The sequence below is a fragment of the Ranitomeya variabilis genome, chromosome 2 (genome assembly GCF_051348905.1).
Source record: "Ranitomeya variabilis isolate aRanVar5 chromosome 2, aRanVar5.hap1, whole genome shotgun sequence".
Lineage (NCBI taxonomy): Eukaryota > Metazoa > Chordata > Amphibia > Anura > Dendrobatidae > Ranitomeya > Ranitomeya variabilis.
Window position 1 is genome coordinate 705,001,219 of NC_135233.1, and position 22,091 is coordinate 705,023,309.

General features: G+C 47.5%; 1 protein-coding gene across 2 annotated transcripts in view; it reads right to left on the reverse strand.

Annotated features, from left to right (window-relative positions):
• The window catches only part of CDK19 (cyclin dependent kinase 19), a 367,636-nt gene that overhangs the window by 159,488 nt on the left and 186,057 nt on the right, over window positions 1–22,091 (reverse strand). For both annotated transcript variants that reach the window (XM_077289462.1, XM_077289463.1), the window contains one exon: window positions 17,410–17,467. In XM_077289462.1, the coding sequence (XP_077145577.1) occupies window positions 17,410–17,467 (58 nt within the window). The remainder of the gene's footprint in view (window positions 1–17,409; window positions 17,468–22,091) is intronic.

A 22,091-nucleotide genomic window follows, 5' to 3' on the forward strand; every position in this document is an offset into this window, starting at 1 on the left:
AGATTCTTTTTGAAGGTTTCGATGGTGGGCGAGAGTCTGATGTGTTGTGGTAGAGGGTTCCAGAGTAGGGGTGATACGCGAGAGAAATCTTGTATGCGATTGTGGGAAGAGGAGATAAGAGGGGAGTAGAGAAGGAGATCTTGTGAGGATCGGAGGTTGCGTGTAGGAAAGTACCGGGAGATGAGGTCGCAGATGTAAGGAGGAGACAGGTTGTGGATGGCTTTGTACGTCATGGTTAGGGTTTTGAACTGGAGTCTCTGGGCAATGGGGAGCCAGTGAAGGGATTGACAGAGGGGAGAGGCCGGAGAATAGCGGGGGGACAGGTGGATTAGTCGGGCAGCAGAGTTTAGAATAGATTGGAGGGGTGCGAGAGTGTTTGAGGGGAGGCCACAGAGCAGAAGGTTGCAGTAGTCAAGGCGAGAGATGATGAGGGCATGGACTAGGGTTTTTGCAGATTCTTGGTTGAGGAATGAACGGATTCGTGCAATATTTTTGAGTTGAAGTCGGCAGGAAGTGGAAAGGGCTTGGATATGTGGTTTGAAGGAGAGATCAGCGTCAAGGATTACCCCGAGGCAGCGAGCTTGTGGGACTGGGGAGAGTGGGCAGCCATTTACTGTAATGGATAGGTTCGTTGGGGGGGTCACGTGAGATGGGGGAAAGATGATGAATTCTGTTTTGTCCATGTTAAGTTTCAGAAATCTAGCAGAGAAGAAGGATGAAATAGTGGACAGACATTGAGGGATTCTGGTTAGTAGGGAGGTGATATCTGGTCCAGAGATGTAGATCTGTGTGTCATCAGCATAGAGGTGATACTGAAAGCCATGAGATTCTATGAGCTGTCCCAGGCCAAAGGTGTAAATGGAGAAGAGCAGGGGCCCAAGGACTGAACCTTGTGGGACTCCGACAGATAGGGGGCGAGGTGAGGAGGTGGTGTGTGAGTGGGAGACGCTGAATGTCCGGTCTGTTAGGTATGATGAGATCCAGGATAGGGCCAAGTCTGTGATGCCAAGGGATGAGAGGGTCTGTAATAATAGGGAATGGTCCACTGTGTCAAAGGCAGCCGACAGGTCGAGGAGGAGGAGGACAGAGTAGTGTCGCTTGCTCTTGGCGGTTAAGAGGTCATTGGTGACCTTAGTTAGGGCAGTTTCAGTGGAATGGTGTGACCGGAAGCCAGATTGTAAGCGGTCAAAGAGGGAGCAAGTAGAGAGATGGGAGGACAGTTCAAGGTAGACGTGTTGTTCCAGTAGTTTTGAGGCATAGGGGAGAAGTGATATAGGGCGATAGCTAGATACAGAGGATGGGTCAAGAGAGGGCTTTTTGAGGATAGGTGTGATGGAGGCATGTTTAAAGCTTGAGGGGAAAACACCAGTTGTTAGTGATAGGTTGAAGAGATGGGTTAGGGTTGGGATGAAGATTGTGGTGAGGTTTGGGATGAGGTGGGATGGGAGCGGGTCAAGTGCACAGGTGGTGAGATGCGATCTTGAGAGTAGAGTGGCGAGTTGATCTTCTGTAATGGTGGAGTAGTTGGTTTTGGAGGTGGAGGGTAGGGAAGTTGGGAGGAAGGGCTCTGGGGCTTGTTGACCAAAACTGTCTCTGATGTTATCAATCTTCTGCTTGAAGAATGAGGCAAAGTCTTCAGCAGAGATAAGTGGGGAGAGAGGAGGTGCTGGGGGACGGAGGAGAGAATTGAAGGTGTTGAATAACTGTTTAGGGTTGTGAGACAGGGAGGATATGAGAGATGAGAAGTAGGTTTGTTTAGCTGTGGCGAGTGCGGTCTTGAAAGTAGTGAGGGACTGTTTGAATGCGATTAAGTGGTCGTTGGAGTGGGATCTTTTCCATCTGCGCTCAGCAGCCCTGGAAGCTCGCCTCAGTTCCTTGGTCAGGCTGGTGTGCCAGGGCTGTCTGTTGATTTTGCGAGCTTTGGTATGTGTAAGTGGGGCAGCAGATTCCAAAGCTACAGCTATTGTGGTGTTATATAGAGCGGCAGCGTCATCCGCATTGTGTATGGAACTTATGTCAGTGAGAGGTAGGAGGGATTCAGAGAATGAATGTAGGTCAAGATGTTTAAGATTTCTGCGAGGGTGTGAAAGTTTGTGGGGTGGGGACTCTAGACATGGAGTGGAGAGAGATGAGAATGTGAGAAGGTCCGGCAATTCATCTGCCGCATACAGTATAATCACAGAGTGACAGGTTAGAATAGAATGGATAGAATATATATATATATATATATATATATATATATATATATATATATATATATATATATATACACACACACACATAGAATACATACCGTATATACTCGAGTATAAGCCGACCTGAGTATAAGCCGACCCCCCTAATTTTGCCACAAAAAAAATGGGAAAACTTAATGACTCGAGTATAAGCCTAGGGTGAAAAATGCAGCAGCTACTGGTAAATTTCAAAAATAAAAAAAGATACTAATAAAAGTAAAATTAATTGAGACATCAGTAGTTTAATTGTTTTTGAATATCCATATTGAATCAGGAGCCCCATATAATGCTCCATACAGTTCATGATGGCCCCATAAAATGCTCCATACAAAATACGCCCCATATAATGCTCCATACAGTTTATGATGGGCTCCATAAGATGCTCCATATTAAAATATGCCCCATATAATGCTGCACAAATGTTGATTATGACCCCATAAGATGCTCCATACAGACATTTGCCCCATACAGTGCTGCACAAATGCTGATTATGGCCCCATAAGATGCTCCATACAGATATTTGCCCCATATAATGCTGCACATGGCCCCATAAGATGCTCCATAGAGATAGTTGCCCCATATAATGCTGCACATGGCCCCATACAGATATTTGCCCCATATAATGCTGCACATAGCCCCATAAGATGCTCTATACAGATATTTGCCCCATATAATGGTGCTCCATACAGATATTTGCACCATATAATGCTGCACATGGCCCCATAAGATGCTCTATACAGATATTTGTCCCATATAATGCTGCACATGGCCCCATAAGATGCTCCATACAGATATTTGCCCCATATAACGCTGCACATGGCCCCATACAGAAATTTGTCCCATATAATGCTACACATGGCCCCATAAGATGCTCCATACAGATAATTGCCCCATATAAAGCTGCACATGGCCCCATAAGATGCTCCATACAGATAATTGCCCCATATAATGCTGCACATGGCCCCATAAGATGCTCCATACAGATAATTGCCCCATATAATGCTGCACATGGCCCCATACAGATATTTGTCCCATATAATGCTACACATGGCCCCATAAGATGCTCCATACAGATAATTGCCCCATATAATGCTGCACATGGCCCCATAAGATGCTCCACACAGATAATTGCCCCATATAATGCTGCACATGGCCCCATAAGATGCTCCATACAGATAATTGCCCCATATAATGCTGCACATGGCCCCATAAGATGCTCCATACAGATATTTGCCCCATATAATGCTGCACATGGCCCCATAAGATGCTCCATACAGATATTTGCCCCATATGCTGTTGCTGCGATTAAAAAAATAAAAAAAATCACATACTCACCTCTCAGGCCCCCGGCACTTGCTATATTCACCTGCTCCCCGTTCCACCGCCGCTGTGTCTTCCCGTCCTCTGCACTGACGTTCATGCAGAGGGCGGCGCGCATTAATCGTGTCATCGCACCCTCTGACCTGAGCGTCACTGCAGAGGACGCGGAAGATGCAGCGGCGCCGACGGTGTAAGGGGGTGCAGGTGAATATCGCGCACTGTGTTATACTCACCTGCTCCTGGCGAGGTCCCTGCACGTCTGTTCCCCGGCGCTGGCAGCTTCTTCCTGTACTGAGCGGTCACATGGTACCGCTCATTACAGTAATGAATATGCGGCTCCACCCCTATGGGAGTGAGGTCCATATTCATTACTGTAATGAGCGGTACCATGTGACCGCTCACTACAGGAAGAAGCTGCCGGCGCCAGGGAAAAGACGTGCAGGGACGGCGCCAGGAGCAGGTGAGTATTATTACACAGCTCCGCTCCCCCTCCACTGCTGACCCCTGGTTATTCTGGGTGTCTGTGTTTTCTTACAATGTGGCTAAGGGATTAGTAATGGGGGCATCTTATTGACGCCTCTCCATTACTAATCTCGGGGCTTGATGTCACCGGACAATACAAAGTTGACATCAACCCCCCCAATTATCACCAAACTTGCCACCGCTACAGGGCAAGTGGGAAGAGCTGGGCAAAGTGCCAGAACTGGCGCATCTAATAGATCTGCCTCTTTTGGGCAGCTGCGTGGTGCTATTTTTAGGCTAGGGTGCCAATATCCATGACCCCTTACCAGCTTGAGAATACCAGCCCCCAGCTGTGTGCTTTAGCAAGGCTGGTTGTCAAAAATGGTAAGGATTCCACGCCATTTTTTTACATTTATTTAAATAATTAAAAAATACGGCATGGGGATCCCTTTATTCTTGATAACCAGACCTTGCTGAAGCTGACATCTGAGGGTTGCAGCCCCAAGCTGTGAGTTTTGCCTGGCTTGTTATCAAAATTAGGGAGGAACCCACGCAGGTTTTTTATAAATTATTTATTTACACAGCACAGGAACAGCTGATGAATACTCCCATTAGTCGCTCCTGCTCTCACTGTTATTAGTGGCAGCAGTGACCGGAGGTAAACTGTATACCTCCGATCATAGCTGAGCACTCCCACTGTCTTTTGACAGCGTGGGAACCGCGGCTCTCTGACGGCAGGGATGGTTCAGAAGCGTTGTTTGCAGCGTTGTCATGCATATGTGAATGGGGTTCGGGTCCGCTGTGCTGGATGACAGGCTGTATGGACGCATCATGCAGCCTGCCATCTAGAGGTAGCAGAGCCGAGTGTGAGGTCACATCCGGCTGTCCTTGACTTTTCTGCAGCAAATAAGCGGCAAAAAATTCAACCTGCGTATGTGCAGCGTTTTTTCACCATCCATTCAAATCAATGGGTGAAAAACGCTGCCAAACGCTCAAAAAACGCTGTAAGAAGTGACATGCTCTATGTAAAAAAAAACGCTGCAATGCACAAAATCCTGATGACAAAAAAAAAAATCAATGAATTCGTATGAGATTTCTGAAATCTCATAGGCTTTGCTGGTACTGTAAAAAGCATCTGAAAATTAGCATTAAAAAACGTAGCAAAAAAACACATAGCAAAAAAACACACAGCAAAAACGCCCAGTGTGAACACAGCATAAGAAATGTAAAGTGTCTCTTGAGAGTCTATTTAAGATTCAGTTTGTTTAAGGGCTTCTTCAATCACTAATTTTCTAATAGTTTATCTTTCCAGAGAAACACCAAGTTTGCGGGCCATTTCTTAATTACAGCTGTAATAGTTGTTTGTGCAAATAATGATAATCGCTTTCACAGCAAGCTCTTTGAGTTGTCTTTTAAAGATATCTGCTGTCATTGTTACAGTAACTTTCCGTCACTTGCAAAATATCTTGCAACTGATGTTTGAGATGCTCTTTCTTCCTCCTTAGCACGGCGGGAAGTGCTGGGCAATGGTTTCTTGTTGTGGCTGTGATTTTTCTCAGTCACAGCTTTGAAAACATCCATGTATAAGCGTTGGAAATGTCTTTTTAGATTGGAAGCTCTCATAGAAGCATTTTCATCACTGTGTGAGTATGCACTGATTTTGAACTCACAGCATTTGTTTTCATCTGTCATACACTGACACAAAATATTTTTTATCTTGAGTTAATGTGAAAATGGTCAGATGGCTGACTTCATAGGAAGCGTCTAAGGCATTTTGTAATCATATAAATTTGCTCTCAAAATAATTTTGTCCTATAAAAAAGGTACCTTATATACTCTAGTATAAGCCGACCCGAGTATATATCTACCCATAGGTAAATGACAATAAAAACTAGATGGGTATTTCCTGAAGGAACTACAGATAGTGCTTTGGAATGGTGCCCGGGCTGCCCCTGCAAGACTTTCACACTTGGGTGCCCCTCAGGCGCTGGCTTGGTAGTTGTAGCCCCTAAAGGGGTGAGGCCACTCTGGGTCCGATTTGGTGGGCGGGGTCACTCTGGGACCAATTTGGTGGGCGGGGTCACTCTGGGACCGATTTGGCGGGCGGCGCCACTCTGGGTCCGATTTGGCGGGCAGCGCCACTCTGGGTCCGATTTGGCGGGCGGCGCCACTCTGGGTCCGATTTGGCGGGCGGCGCCACTCTGGGTCTGATTTGGCGGGCGGCACCACACTGGGTCCGATTTGGCGGGCGGCGCCACTCTGGGTCCGATTTGGCGGGCGGCGCCACTCTGGGTCCGATTTGGCAGGCGGCACCACTCTGGGTCCGATTTGGCGGGCGGAGCCACTCTGGGTCCGATTTGGTGGGCCGGGTCACTCTGGGTCCGATTTGGTGGGCCGGGTCACTCTGGGTCCGATTTGGTGGGCCGGGTCACTCTGGGTCCGATTTGGTGGGCCGGGTCACTCTGGGTCCGATTTGGTGGGCCGGGTCACTCTGGGTCCGATTTGGTGGGCCGGGTCACTCTGGGTCCGATTTGGTGGGCCGGGTCACTCTGGGTCCGATTTGGTGGGCCGGGTCACTCTGGGTCCGATTTGGTGGGCCGGGTCACTCTGGGTCCGATTTGGTGGGCCGGGTCACTCTGGGTCCGATTTGGTGGGCCGGGTCACTCTGGGTCCGATTTGGTGGGCCGGGTCACTCTGGGTCCGATTTGGTGGGCCGGGTCACTCTGGGTCCGATTTGGTGGGCCGGGTCACTCTGGGTCCGATTTGGTGGGCCGGGTCACTCTGGGTCCGATTTGGTGGGCCGGGTCACTCTGGGTCCGGTTTGGTGGGCCGGGTCACTCTGGGTCCGGTTTGGTGGGCCGGGTCACTCTGGGTCCGGTTTGGTGGGCCGGGTCACTCTGGGTCCGATTTGGTGGGCCGGGTCACTCTGGGTCCGATTTGGTGGGCCGGGTCACTCTGGGTCCGATTTGGTGGGCCGGGTCACTCTGGGTCCGATTTGGTGGGCCGGGTCACTCTGGGTCCGATTTGGTGGGCCGGGTCACTCTGGGTCCGATTTGGTGGGCCGGGTCACTCTGACTGACAGCAGGATAAGGGAATGGCTGATAACAGAGAATAGACTGACAGCAGGATAAGGGAATGGCTGATAACAGAGAATAGACTGACAGCAGGACAGGGGAATTGCTGATAACAGAGAGAAATAGACTGACAGCAGGACGGGGAATGGCTGATAACAGAGAGAAATAGATGGGTATTTCCTGAAGGAACTACAGATAGTGCTTTGGAATGGTGCCCGGGTTGCCCCAGCAAGACTTTCACACTTGGGTGCCTCTCAGGCGCTGGTTTGGTAGTTGTAGCCACTCTGGGTCCGATTTGGTGGGTGGGGCCCCTCAGGGGCCGATTTGGTGGGCGCTGTATACTGCGGGGCTCTGCGCTGTATACTGCGGGGCTCTGCGCTGTATACTGCGGGGCTCTGCGCTGTATACTGCGGGGCTCTGCGCTGTATGCTGCGGGGCTCTGCGCTGTATGCTGCGGGGCTCTGCGCTGTATGCTGCGGGGCTCTGCGCTGTATACTGCGCGGCTCTGCGCTGTATGCTGCGGGGCTCTGCGCTGTATGCTGCGCGGCTCTGCGCTGTATACTGCGGGGCTCTGCGCTGTATGCTGCGGGGCTCTGCGCTGTATGCTGCGTGGCTCTGCGCTGTATAATGCGCGGCTCTGCGCTGTGTACTGTAATAATAATAAGACTACAGATAGTGCTTTGAAATTGTGCTGTACTGTCACTTTAAGAGCTGATATTATCTGGCAAAACTGTGCTGGGGTCATGTACAGTTCGCAGGCGTTGGCATAGTAACTGGGCCTGACTGCGCATATCAATGAGCTAATCAGCCAGGTGGCAGGTACATTTCAAATTGCCTCAGAAACCCGGCCATTATAACCTATGGGAAAATTTCCCTATTGAAATGCATTACAATGAGGGGAAAAAACATTTTCAAACGCAAATTGCGCCAAAACTACAAATCCGATCGACACGAAAAATACTTAGCACACCTCTTGGGGACGCTGGCTTCGAAATGACACCTCACTGGAGTCTGTGAGTGAAGCAGTTCGGGCCGCATTACGTGCGGACTGAATAATAATAAGAAGAATAAGAAGAAGTTTACCACGGTGGAATAACAGTATAGTGCTTTGTTCCAAAGCACTATAATAAACTAGATGGGTATTTCCTGAAGGAACTACAGATAGTGCTTTGGAATGGTGCCCGGGCTGCCCCTGCAAGACTTTCACACTTGGGTGCCCCTCAGGCGCTGGTTTGGTAGTTGTAGCCCCTCAGGGTTGAGGCCACTCTGGGTCCGATTTGGTGGGCCGGGTCACTCTGGGTCCGATTTGGTGGGCCGGGTCTCTCTGGGTCCGATTTGGTGGGCCGGGTCACTCTGGGTCCGATTTGGTGGGCCGGGTCACTCTGGGTCCGATTTGGTGGCCCGGGTCACTCTGGGTCCGATTTGGTGGCCCGGGTCACTCTGGGTCCGATTTGGTGGCCCGGGTCACTCTGGGTCCGCTTTGGTGGCCCGGGTCACTCTGGGTCCGCTTTGGTGGCCCGGGTCACTCTGGATCCACTTTGGTGGCCCGGGTCACTCTGGATCCGCTTTGGTGGCCCGGGTCACTCTGGGTCCGATTTGGTGGCCCGGGTCACTCTGGGTCCGATTTGGTGGCCCGGGTCACTCTGGGTCCGATTTGGTGGCCCGGGTCACTCTGGGTCCGATTTGGTGGCCCGGGTCACTCTGGGTCCGATTTGGTGGCCCGGGTCACTCTGGGTCCGATTTGGTGGCCCGGGTCACTCTGGGTCCGATTTGGTGGCCCGGGTCACTCTGGGTCCGATTTGGTGGCCCGGGTCACTCTGGGTCCGATTTGGTGGGCCGGGTCACTCTGGGTCCGATTTGGTGGGCCGGGTCACTCTGGGTCCGATTTGGTGGGCCGGGTCACTCTGACTGACAGCAGGATAAGGGAATGGCTGATAACAGAGAATAGACTGACAGCAGGACGGGGAATGGCTGATAACAGAGAAATAGACTGACAGCAGGATGGGGGAATGGCTGATAACAGAGAGAATAGACTGACAGCAGGACGGGGAATGGCTGATAACAGAGAGAATAGACTGACAGCAGGACAAGGGAATGGCTGATAACAGAGAGAAATAGACTGACAGCAGTATGGGGAATGGCTGATAACAGAGAGAAATAGACTGACAGCAGGACAGGGGAATGGCTGATAACAGAGAGGAGCTGATATTATCTGACTGACAAAACCTGTTTTCTAGTGGGCTCGTAGGCGTTGGCATAGTAACTGGATCTGACTGCGCATATCAATGAGCTAATCAGCCAGGTGGCAGTTTGCAGTTATTTTTAGAAATTGCCTCAGAAACCAGCCCATTATACCCTATGAGGAAATTTCCGTATTGAAACGCATTGAGACAATGCTTTCCAATGAGGGGAAAACAATTTTCAAATGCAAATTGCGCCAAAACTACAAATCCGATCGACACGAAAAATACTTAGCACACCTCTCGTGGACGCTGGCTTCGAAATGACGCCTCACTGGAGTCTGTGAGTGCAGCGGTATGGGCCGCATTAATTGCGGAAAAAAGCCTAATAATAATAACTAGATGGGTATTTCCTGAAGGAACTACAGATAGTGCTTTGGAATGGTGCCCGGGCTGCCCCTGCAAGACTTTCACACTTGGGTGCCCCTCAGGCAGTCCGATTTGGTGGGTTGGGTCAATCTGGGTCTGATTTTGTGGGCGGGGTAAATCTAGGTCCGATTCGGTGGGCGGGGTCACTTTTGGTCCGATTCTGTGGGCGCGGCCACTCTGGGTCCGATTCGGTGGGCGGAGCCACTCTGGGTCCGATTTGGTGGGCGGGGCACCTTAGGGACCAATTTGGTGGGTGGGGTCACTCGGTCCGATTTGGTGGGCTGGGCACCTCAGGGTCTGATTTGGTGGGCTGGGCACCTCAGGGTCCGATTTGGTGGGTGGGGTCACTCTGGGTCCGATTTGGTGGGCGGGGTCACTCTGGGCCCGATTTGGTGGAAGGGGTCACTCTGGGTCCGATTTGGTGGAAGGGGTCACTCTGGGTCTGATTTGGTGGAAGGGGTCACTCTGGGTCCGATTTGGTGGGCGGAGCCACTCTGGGTCCGATTTGGTGGGCGGGGTCACTCTGGGTCTGATTTAGGGGGCGGGGTCACTCTGGGTCCGATTTGGTGGGCCGGGCCCCTCGGGGTCCGATTTGGTGGGCCGGGCCTCTCGGGTTCCGAATTGGTGAGCGGGGTAATCTACTATCTAATTATCTAAGGGCACTTCCGTCTTTCTGTCTCACAACACCGCTACGTCATCATCTCGTGAGACCGCAATGCACTCTTGGGACCGGAGCGCGCAACAAGCATCGGGTACCGGCCACTCCAGGTGCAACAAGCATCGTGTACCGGCCGCTCTAGGAGGTGCAACAACCATCAGATACCGGCCGCTCCAGGAGGTGAGTATGTAACTTTTTTATTTTAATTCTTTTTTTTTTTAACAGGGATATGCAGTATACTATGTGACTGGACAATATACTACGTGACTGGGCAGTATAACTACGTGGCTCTGCGCTGTATACTGCGTGGCTCTGTGCTGTATACTGCGTGGCTCTGCGCTGTATACTACGCGGCTCTGCGCTGTATACTACGCGGCTCTGCGCTGTATACTGCGTGGCTCTGCGCTGTGTACTGCGCGGCTCTGCGCTGTGTACTGCACGGCTCTGCGCTGTGTACTGCGCGGCTCTGCACTGTGTACTGCGCGTTCTGCGCTGTATACTGCGCGGCTCTGCGCTGTATACTGCGCAGCTCTGCGCAGCTCTGCGCTTTGTACTGCGCGGCTCTGCGCTATATACTGCGTGGCTCTTCGCTGTATACTACGCGGCTCTGCGCTGTGTACTGCGCGGCTCTGCGCTGTGTACTGCGCGTGTCCGTGCTGTGTACTGCGCGTGTCTGCGCTGTATACTGCGGGGCTCTGCACTGTATACTGCGGGGCTCTGCGCTGTATACTACGCGGCTCAGCGCTGTATACTGCGCGGCTCTGCGCTGCATACTGCGTGGCTCTACGCTGCGTACTGCGCGGCTCTGCGCTGTATACTGGGTGGCTCTGCGCTGTGTACTGCGCGGCTCTGTGCTGTGTACTGTGCGGCTCTGCACTGTGTACTGCGCGGCTCTGCGCTGTGTACTGCGCGGCTCTGCACTGTGTACTGCGCAGCTCTGCGCTTTATACTGTGCGGCTCTGCGCTCTGTACTGCGCGGCTCTGCGCTGTGTACTGCGCAGCTCTGCGCTGTATACTGCGCGGCTCTGCGCTGTGTACTGCGCGGCTCTGCGCTGTGTACTGCGCGGCTCTGCGCTGTGTACTGCTCGGCTCTGCGCTGTGTACTGCGCGGCTCTGCGCTGTGTACTGCTCGGCTCTGCGCTGTGTACTGCGCGGCTCTCCGCTCTGTACTGCACGGCTCTGCGCTGTCTACTGCGCGGCTCTGCGCTGTGTACTGCATGGCTCTGCGCTGTGTACTGCGCGGCTCTGCGCTGTGTACTGCACGGCTCTGCGCTGTGTACTGCACGGCTCTGCGCTTTATACTGCGCGGCTCTGCGCTGTGTACTGCACGGCTCTGCGCTGTGTACTGCGCGGCTCTGCGCTGTGTACTGCACGGCTCTGCGCTTTATACTGCGCGGCTCTGCGCTGTGTACTGCACGGCTCTGCGCTGTGTACTGCGCGGCTCTGCGCTGTGTACTGCGCGGCTCTGCGCTTTATACTGCGCGGCTCTGCGCTTTATACTGCGCGGCTCTGCGCTGTGTACTGCGCGGCTCTGCGCTGTGTACTGCGCGGCTCTGCGCTGTGTACTGCACGGCTCTGTGCTTTATACTGCGCGGCTCTGCGCTGTGTACTGCATGGCTCTGCGCTGTGTACTGCGCGGCTCTGCGCTGTGTACTGCACGGCTCTGCGCTTTAAACTGCGCGGCTCTGCGCTGTGTACTGCACGGCTCTGCGCTGTGTACTGCGCGGCTCTGCGCTGTGTACTGCGCGGCTCTGCGCTTTATACTGCGCGGCTCTGCGCTGTGTACTGCGCGGCTCTGCGCTGTGTACTGCGCGGCTCTGCGCTGTGTACTGCACGGCTCTGCGCTTTATACTGCGCGGCTCTGCGCTGTGTACTGCACGGCTCTGCGCTGTGTACTGCGCGGCTCTGCGCTGTGTACTGCACGGCTCTGCGCTTTATACTGCGCGGCTCTGCGCTGTGTACTGCACGGCTCTGCGCTGTGTACTGCGCGGCTCTGCGCTGTGTACTGCGCGGCTCTGCGCTTTATACTGCGCGGCTCTGCGCTGTGTACTGCACGGCTCTGCGCTGTGTACTGCGCGGCTCTGCGCTTTATACTGCGCGGCTCTGCGCTGTGTACTGCGCGGCTCTGCGCTGTGTACTGCGCGGCTCTGCGCTGTGTACTGCACGGCTCTGCACTGTATACTGCGTGGCTGTGCAATATACTACGTGGACATGCATATTCTAGAATACCCGATGAGTTAGAATCGGGCCACAGTCTAATAATCATAAGACTACAGATAGTGGTTTGGAATTGTGCTGTACTGTCACTTTAAGAGCTGATATTATCTGACAAAACTTGTGACCTGGTGAGCTGATGTAGATTTCATAGGCGTTGGCATAGTAACTGTGTCTGACTGCGCATATCAATGAGCTAATCAGCCAGGTGGCAGTTATTTTTAGAAATTGCCTCAGAAACCAGCCCATTATAAACGTATAGGAAAATTTCTCCATTGAAACGCATTGAAAGACTTTTTTCAAACACAAATTGCGCAAAAACTACAAATCCGATCGACACGAAAAATACTTAGCACACCTCTCAGGAACGCTGGCTTCGAAATGACACCTCACTGGAGTCTGTGAGTGAAGCGGTTCGGGCCGCATTACGTGCGGACTGAATAATAAGAATAAGAAGAAGTTTACCACGGTGGAATAACAGTATAGTGCTTTGTTCCAAAGCACTATAATAAAAATCCTACTTATCTTGACCTGGTCTTTCCAGAGTGCAGACTGAGGCTCCTTGCGGCAGGCATAATCTAACGACATAATTGCGCTGGCTGCGCTGTGTTTCGTCAAATGCACAGGCTGAATGACGGAAGAGGAAACTGGCGACTCCCTCTTTCACCACTGCATTCACTGGTATCTACACCCTGAAGATGCAGATACCTGTGAAATCAAGATGCTGGGTGAAGATCTTGTCTGATAGAGTAGGTTGCTTATACAAGCCGTATGAACACTTCTAAAAACAAGCAAACCCCCCTCTATAGATGGTAGCTGTGGAAGTGGTTAATATTTTGCACTTGAGTTGCCCTCACCATATATTATGGGGTCCTGCTGCAGCCAGCAGTGATTTCCTTCTGTACAGCTGAAATTAACTCCCAACATTGATCTGGGTCCTCTATATCCATCCTTTAAGATGCACCTAGATGTTGATGTTCGCTTATTAGTTTTACACTAGGAGATGTGCGTTATACTTTATGGATGACTATGGGATGTGCATTATACTCTATGGATGACTAGGAGTTATGCATTATACGTTATGGATGACTATGGGGGTGATTTACACTTTATGGATGACTAAGGGGTTCATTATATATTATGGATGACTATGGGGAGTTCATTATACTTTTACTATGGGGCTCCATGACTTCTATGTATGCCCCTAGTGACTGCAGAATGCTGAATCTTGACAGTGTGCGATCTGCCACTCTGTCACAGTCACAATTTCCCTGTAGTTCCATGCAGGTTGGCGGTAGCGTGACTGTATGTATGCAATTTAAATACTTGCAGTCACAGGCTGACTAGATTAAGATGCTTTCTCTCAATTCTCTTCTATTTTCAGGTGAGAGCAGTACTAAGGACAAGTTTGCAGCCTCTGATTGTAAAAGAAAGAGTGCTCTCACTCACTGACAGCAAACAAATACTTCAAAATGTTACATAAGAGCATAAATCTTTGAGTAAAAAAAACAAAGGCCAAGGGGAGGGAGTCTGGAAACCGTTATGAATGGACTACCATCCTATGTGTATGGGCAGCTGTATGTTACCAACACTAGATGTCTAATAGTAGATTAACCACATCCCGTTACCTCATTGGCTTCTCATGTCCTAATGTACAAGTTCATATCCATTAAGACGTGAAAAGTCAGTGTATCTCCTCCACAACCACCCCCACCCCAGACTGTGGTACTGCTGCTTAACAGCATTCAGGTCTCCAATCTATCAAATATAACATAGGGGACTGTAAATGTTAGCAGCAGTTCAATTAACTCCTCACTCCTCCTGGTGCATGTAAGGAATGTGACAGAAGGAAATGGTTCCTTCTGTTATGCTATCTGCTGCTGGAGCCACGGTGTATTTGGCTACCAGTCAGTATAACACTGATATTCTTCATAATACTCTGCACTACATTAGTAGTGCAACGTGTTATCATTGCATTTGACGGATAGTGTGCTAATGTTCCCATGTGAAACTAATAAATATTGTAAATAAATAAGTAAATTTATTTTAAAATGGAATCCGTGAGCGGATTTTTGCTATTTAATACGAGAACAGCATGATATAGGGTCAGAGACCCCAATTCCAGTAATGTGTCATTTACTAAGCTGCTTGGTAGTGATTCAAAAAAAATCAGTGGTTTAATCAGCAGGAAATTATCACTAGAGGACTAGTTGTCTCATGCAATCTAGTCTTCCTGCTCTGTGTGTAACTCCACTCCCATTGATTCGTAGCTTTATGCCAATGTACAATGTAGACAAAGTCAATCAGGGGTACGGGAAGGGTTATACATAACTCAGCATTCAAAGCACTGCTAAATCTGCAGCAGAGAAAATCGTAATTTTACAAAAACCATACCAAGCAGCCTAGTAAATACATATCGCTGGACAGGGTCCCTGTCTCTACATCATGCTACTCTCCGCAAGATAAATAGAGATTCTGCGGTCTGGAAAGACGCGCCGCATGTCCAATTACGCAGGGAAGCCGCGTGTGTCCCTGCACGCATAGTGGAGATGGGATTTCATTAAATCCAATCCACTATGCTGTAACATCTGGCCGCTGGGGATTGGACGCTGCGGTTGTTCGCAGCATCCAATCCGCACCAAATACTAACCATGGAAACATAAGCTAATTCCATTGATCGATACCATAAAACTATATCATTATTTTTCCTGCACGGAAAAAAAAGGAATGTCAAAAATGGTACCAGTGACAATAACAGCTTGCATATACAAAAACATTAGACTTGGAACACTCAGGAAACGGCGACACGAAAACAATTTTTTTCTATGCAGTATTCTAGGAGTAATATAACAATATAAATTTGGTACTTGCCGAATACTACGGCATATTGCCATAATCGTGCTGACCCACAGAATAAAGTTAACAGTTTTATTTGTACAACTAATGAAAAGTGTAAAATTTCAACAGAAAAAAATTGGTGCTTTTTCTTTCTATTTCTTAACATAAACAGTTAATAAAAGCTAAGTATTAAGTTGTATGTACCCCAAAATGGTGCAAATGTCAAATACAACTCACCCCACTAAAAAAAAAAAAAAAAAAAAGGTATGGTTGCTTGAATGTAAATGGAAAAAGGCAAGAAAAAAAATACCGTGTATTATAAATGTCCCCATGTTTTAATAGAAATGGATTTACCGTAGCTTTGCCTGCTTTATAGTGATCTTATTAGTTATTTTTTATTATTATTAACTTTTTTGTCAGATTAGACTAGATTTATATTAGATTAGCCATGCATTATACCATAACATCTTAGTTAGTGGATATAACTAAACACAAGAAAAAATGTTTGCCTCCCCTCCCCACTCCCCAAAACTAAACTCCTCCTATATTTAATGGTGTTCCTCTTTTCTCTGAGGAATAGGTGACAGATATACAGATAATCTGTCTCTATCTGAAACTCAACCTCTCCAAAACGTAACCTTTTCTGCTCCCGCCATCTACTAACCTCCCTAAATCTGACATTTCCCTCTCCGTGGGTGGCACCATAATAACACCCCAGCAACAGGCGTGCTGTCTGGGTGTTATTTTTGACTCCGATCTCTCCTTCACATCCCATATACAATCTCTTGCCCGCATCGTGCCGCTTACACCTAAAGAACATCTCTAGAATCCGTCCTTTTCTCACCATGGAAACAACAAAAACCCTCACTGTCGCCTTGATCCACTCCCGCCTGGACTACTGCAATGCTCTATTAATTGGCCTCCCCCTTACTCGACTTTTCCCTCTCCAGTCTATCCTTAATGCGGCAGCCAGGGTCGTCCATCTGGCTAATTGTTACTCGAACGTGTCCACTCTTCGCCAGTCGTTACACTGGCTGCCTATTCATTACAGGATATAATTCAAAGTACTTGTTCTCACCCACAAAGCTCTCCACAGTGCGGCACCCCCATACATCTCCTCCCTCATTTCTGTCTATCAGCCTAACCGACCGCTGCGCTCTGCAAATGACTTTCGACTAATCTCTGCACTAATCCGTACCTCCCACTCCCGACTCCAAGACTTCTCCCGTGCTGCGCCAATCCTCTGGAATGCTCTACCCCAAGATATTAGGACCATCCACAATGTGCATAGTTTTAGGCGCTCCCTCAAAACACATTTGTTCAGAGCGGCCTACTGCGTTCACTAATCAAAGTCATTTTATGTTTGTGTGTGTAGCCCATTCACTATCTCCATCTATCCCACACCCCCTGAAGATGGCTGGACCATCATTGTAAATACATAATTGCAAATACACACCTGTACTTAGTATCTCCACCACCTCATTGTAGATTGTAAGCTCTCACAAGCAGGGTCGTCTTGTTTTGCTTTAATTATTGTATTGTTAACGTTGTTACTTATGACTGTTGTGTTTGAAACTGTTAAGCTGTAAAGCACTGTGGAATATGTTGGCGCTATATAGATAAAGATTATTATTATAATCTGTCCAGTAACTGGAGAATTCCTCCCGTTCTTGCCGATTTCCATCTGAGAACTAGCTTTTTGAGCCCCTCGTTGTTACACGTTTTTAAGTAGATGGGCCCTATAGCCAAAAGTTATTAGGATGGTGCTAAGAGTTAATCATTTATTTAATTATCTTGTCCTTAAAACAGGTTCTCCTTGCTATTTCATCCTTAGTTATGATAGATTTAGAACTTTAGCATTATTATAGATTTAGAAAAAAAACACAGATATAGATGCTATATCTTATCATTGTATATGATATTTTACTTAGTGTATTTTATTGTCACATAAAGCCATGTTTAAAGCAGAAATCATATACATTTATGTTAATTTTATTTACCTATTTTGACTCTTCCTCTCTCAGGACCTTCCCCCATTACCAGGATATTTGCTGGTTTCTGCAAAACATAACATTTAATTAAATCTTATTTTAGCCCTTTTTACCTTAAATCCACAATGGGAGGAAAGATGTTATTTTCTTTTTATAAAATATTTAATAAGTTAATTTAATGATCAAGAAATATAATTAAGTTAGGAGGCTGCAATTACGGAATCTACATTTCCCCTAATTCCGTCTGCTTTCAAATAGATATTTAACCCTATTTTAAAGAACAGTCAAAGATAACCAAATCTTACATATTACCAATGTCCCAAAATGAAATGCCTCTTGTCTTGCTGGCAGTGAATCTGCTTGTGTAGATTTTTGTCAAATAAACAATAATTAGAATCTTAAAGCACTGGCTTTTATGTTTGGTCTTCAGTGTATTAAGGTCTGACTAAACATTTCTAATACAAAGGTACAAAGATACTGATTTGGCTTTTATCCTAAGTCATATTGCACGACTCATTAAAGGGTTGATTGTGACTTGTAGGATCGCGACTTCCAACAGGTGGCGCTATAGAGTTAAGTCCTCTTTTTCTCAGAAAAGGCAATTTGCATATTTAATTTCCCAGAGGAGCATTGCACGGCGAATAAGCCTCCTTACCTTGACAAGCCAGATGGTATGTCACTCTCCATAAGGAGAAACGTTACCCCTTAGACCCCAGTCCAGAGCCTCTCACCTAGCCAAATCAGTTATCATGCTTCGCACTGACGAGGGCCAACAGCCCGAAACACTGTGTCTGCGAACTGAGATACTGATTTGGCTTTTATCCTAAGTCATATTACACGACTCGTTAAAGGGTTGATTGTGACTTGTAGGATCGCTACTTCCAACAGGTGGCGCTATAGAGTTAAGTCCTCTTTTTCTCAGAAGAGGCAATTTGCATATTTAATACAAAGGTAAGCATGTGAAACACTTACAACGAACATCATTAATGAAGAGCAAATTATTGTTGGCAATGTGCAGTAACCAATGAACTTGCACCAGAAGTGTGAAATAAAACTTGCAGGATCTCCTTTAGTCTTATCAGCAAAGTGTCCGGGCTCAAGACCCATCATACATCACACAACTTTGCCTGAGCACAAGACCCATCATACATCACACAATTTTGTAGAAGTATGCACCAATGGTCATTACTGTATACAACAAGTTATGTGTTCTAAAAAGACAACTCTAATAAATAACGTACAGAATATATTGGGGATGGCATTATATGTCTTGTAACAAATGAGATCTCTTGAAATTTCGAATTTCCAGTGACTCTGCAGTTGGAAAACAACTCTGGTCATAGATACTTTGCTCTGAGGGGAACTGCTGATCTGTGATGGCTCAGGTACTGACCATCACTGTACAAGGAATGATAATCCAAAAGATTATACAAAATGATATTAGCCCTCTGTCCGATAAATTTATAGATTATATGCAAATTTGCTCCAGCATAGGGCTATAGGGCATTAGACCTATACTAAACATACCCAAGGCAGAGATGCTGTACTATTAGATCTCAGCCTATTGGTGAAATTTACTAAGACCATTTTTATACGTATTCATCAATGTAATTCAGAAACCTAGTGAATTCAAGTCTACATACAATTCAACATGAAAGAATCAATTTGAAATGTTCTATTCCTCTCAGTTAACTATCCACATATATTGAGGCTTTATTAGACCTTCATCACACTTCTCTATAATACCGCTACAGCAAAAACTTTGTTTGCCATCCATTTTTTTCAGGTATGGCTTAAGAATATTCAATTCCAAAATTTCTCGTATACTTTGTGTTAAGTATGTACAGCACACTGATGCAATCTGTGTGCTGTACATGTTTACACAAATCCATAGACTTGTATTGGCCCTTGTCATCCAAGCTACCGGTAAAAAAAAAACAGTGATATCATGTGGTTTGCATACATACAGTTCGTACAAACACCCGAACATGTGTGCTGCATCGTATGTCATAATGGGTACGTGTGGTAAACATGAAAAATAAAGATGCCACATGTACCAGAGACACTGAAGTGTGAAAGGGGTCATTCACTGGTTTTCAAAATGTAAAAAATTGCAATTGTTACTAATTTTATACGTAAAGCAGGCAGCTTTGCTAAACAATTAGTTGGTATTCTAACTATATCTTGTTATCTGTCAGCTCCCTATAGCTCTCCTTTGTTATGTGACTTATTAATGAGAACCTGAGAGGTATTCAACATTGATAGGTAGGGTTGAAAACAAATATAAGTTCAAACAAGTTTACCTGGTCTTTATATTCAATATATACTCCATTGTGAAGAAAATCAACTCTGAATTTTTATGCCGCTGTATCATGATTATAAGCAGTGTAGAACAGACATGAATCAAGCCCACCGTTATGGCACTAAGTAGGGAAAAATGTGTAGGATTGTTGCACTCCGTCTTGGTGTAGTCTCAATGACATAGACAGTCAAAGCTGACTTTCACAGCCAAAAATATATCTATTTGCAGACAGTAATATAGGCTCAAACTTATTCTTCACTTCAGTTGTGACCAAAAGTTTTGAGACTGAAAATCTAAGTTACTTATCGTTAACAGGATTTTACAGAGCCCATGACAGCACCACCTGAGAGAGGGTATCCGCCCACCAGGACAGGAAACCTACTGAATAAAAAGGCTGTACCTCTCCTACACATCAGTTTGGTTTCAGAGCACGAGCAGCGGACCTCCAGACAGTTAGTTAACACATCCATCACCAACTACATCTTTCTTAACACCCTTAATAATGCACACCATAAGTGACAAAGCGGGGAAGGGAATATAAGGGTGCTGTCATGGGCTCTGTAAAAACCCATTAAAGGTAAGTAACTTAGATTTTTCCCTTCCCCATGACAGAACCAACTGAGAGATATATATAGATTAAAGCACACTAGGGAGGGATCGCTGCTTGCAATACCTTCCTCCCGAAGGACAGGTCAACAGAGGAGGACAGATTGAGACGATAGTGTCTATAGATGGTTGAAGGGGAAGACCATGTGGCTGCCTTACATATCTTTTCGATGGACACCTCCGCTCACTTGGCCCAGGAGGTCGCCACAACCCTAGTGGAATGGACCCTCAGATTTCCAGGAACTGGTCTTTCACTATAGGTGTAGGCTAAGCTAATGGCATCCCTTATCCATCTAGCTATAGTTCCCCTTGTAACACTACACCCTTTCCTGTTTCCCTGGAAAGATACAAATAAGGCCTTATCCTTCCTACGTTGCCTAGTTCTATCTAGGCACTGAATCAGGGCCCTTCTGACATCTAATGTGTGAAGCCTGTGCTCTTCTACAGACTTTGGTTCACTGAAGAACGAGGGAAGAACTATCTCCTGACTCCTATGAAATTTGGAGGCCACCTTGGGGGGATATGCTGGATCAGGTCTCAACACCACCCTATCCTCTAACACCTGCATAAAAAGGATGATTAATGGATAGGGCCTGCAAATCACTGACCCCACATGCCGATGTTAGGGCTACCAGAATCACTATTTCCAGTGTCAGTATCTTGTCTGGTACCTCCTGTAAGGGCTCAAAAGGTGACTTCATCAATGCTTCCAGGACCAAGTTCAAATCTCACAGGGGATTTTTGAGGCTGGCACTGGTCTAGACCTCTGGCATGCCTTGATGAATCTGACCACCTACCTATCTGCCACCAGGTTAAAGTTGTAAAGGGCTCCCATAACAGATACCTGCACCTTAAGGGTGCTGGTAGCCAGCCCTATTTCCATACCCCTCTGAAGAAATTCTAAGATATCTCTGATTGGGACTGAACCCCCAACAGGCTGCCCTGAGAAAGCCAAAAATTTTGCCCATATTCTACCATAAATCCTAGTTATTATGGGTTTTCTGCTCTGTATCACAGTAGCTACAAAGGCCAGAGACAAACCCCTCCGTATTATCAATGCCCTTTCAAAATCCAGGCCACAAATGAAGACCCGATTTCTGAAGATGTAACACTGGGCCCTGCCTGAGGAGACATGGAACATCTGGGAGAACCCAGGGATCTGTCAAAGACATTTTACTCAGCCATGAGAACTACGGTCTCTTCAGCCAGAAGGGAGCAATGAGGATGACATCCGCCCTTTCCTCCCGAATCTTCCTTAGCACTGCCGAGATTAACATTAACGGAGGAAATGCACAGGCTAGTTGGAAATCCCAAAGGATCTGCAGTGTATCCACTGCATACGGTTTCTCTCTTGGGTCTAAGGAACAGAAGCTCGTTGTTTTCCTGATATTTCTGCTGGCAAATAGATCTATCTCTGGCTGCCCCCAAAGATTCACAATCTGCTGGAAAAAGGATAAAACGGATGAATCTAGCTTCCATTCCCACTGTCTCAGGGTTGTGCGGCTGAGGAAGTCTGCCTCTTCGCTTTCCTTAACATTTACGTGTAGGGCCGATATCTGTAGCTGGTGTTCCTCCACCACGTGGAGAATTTCCTGAGCTAACTGCATTAGGGATCGGGATCATGTGCCCCCCCGGTGATTGATATAAGCTACATAGGTTCGATTGTCTGACAGTATACGAATATGGCTCCCTTCTAAATGGGAAGGAACTCTATTATTGCTTTCTTTATTGCTAGCAGTTCCCTGTAATTTGAGGAACTGTCTGCTTGTGCTTCTGACCAGAC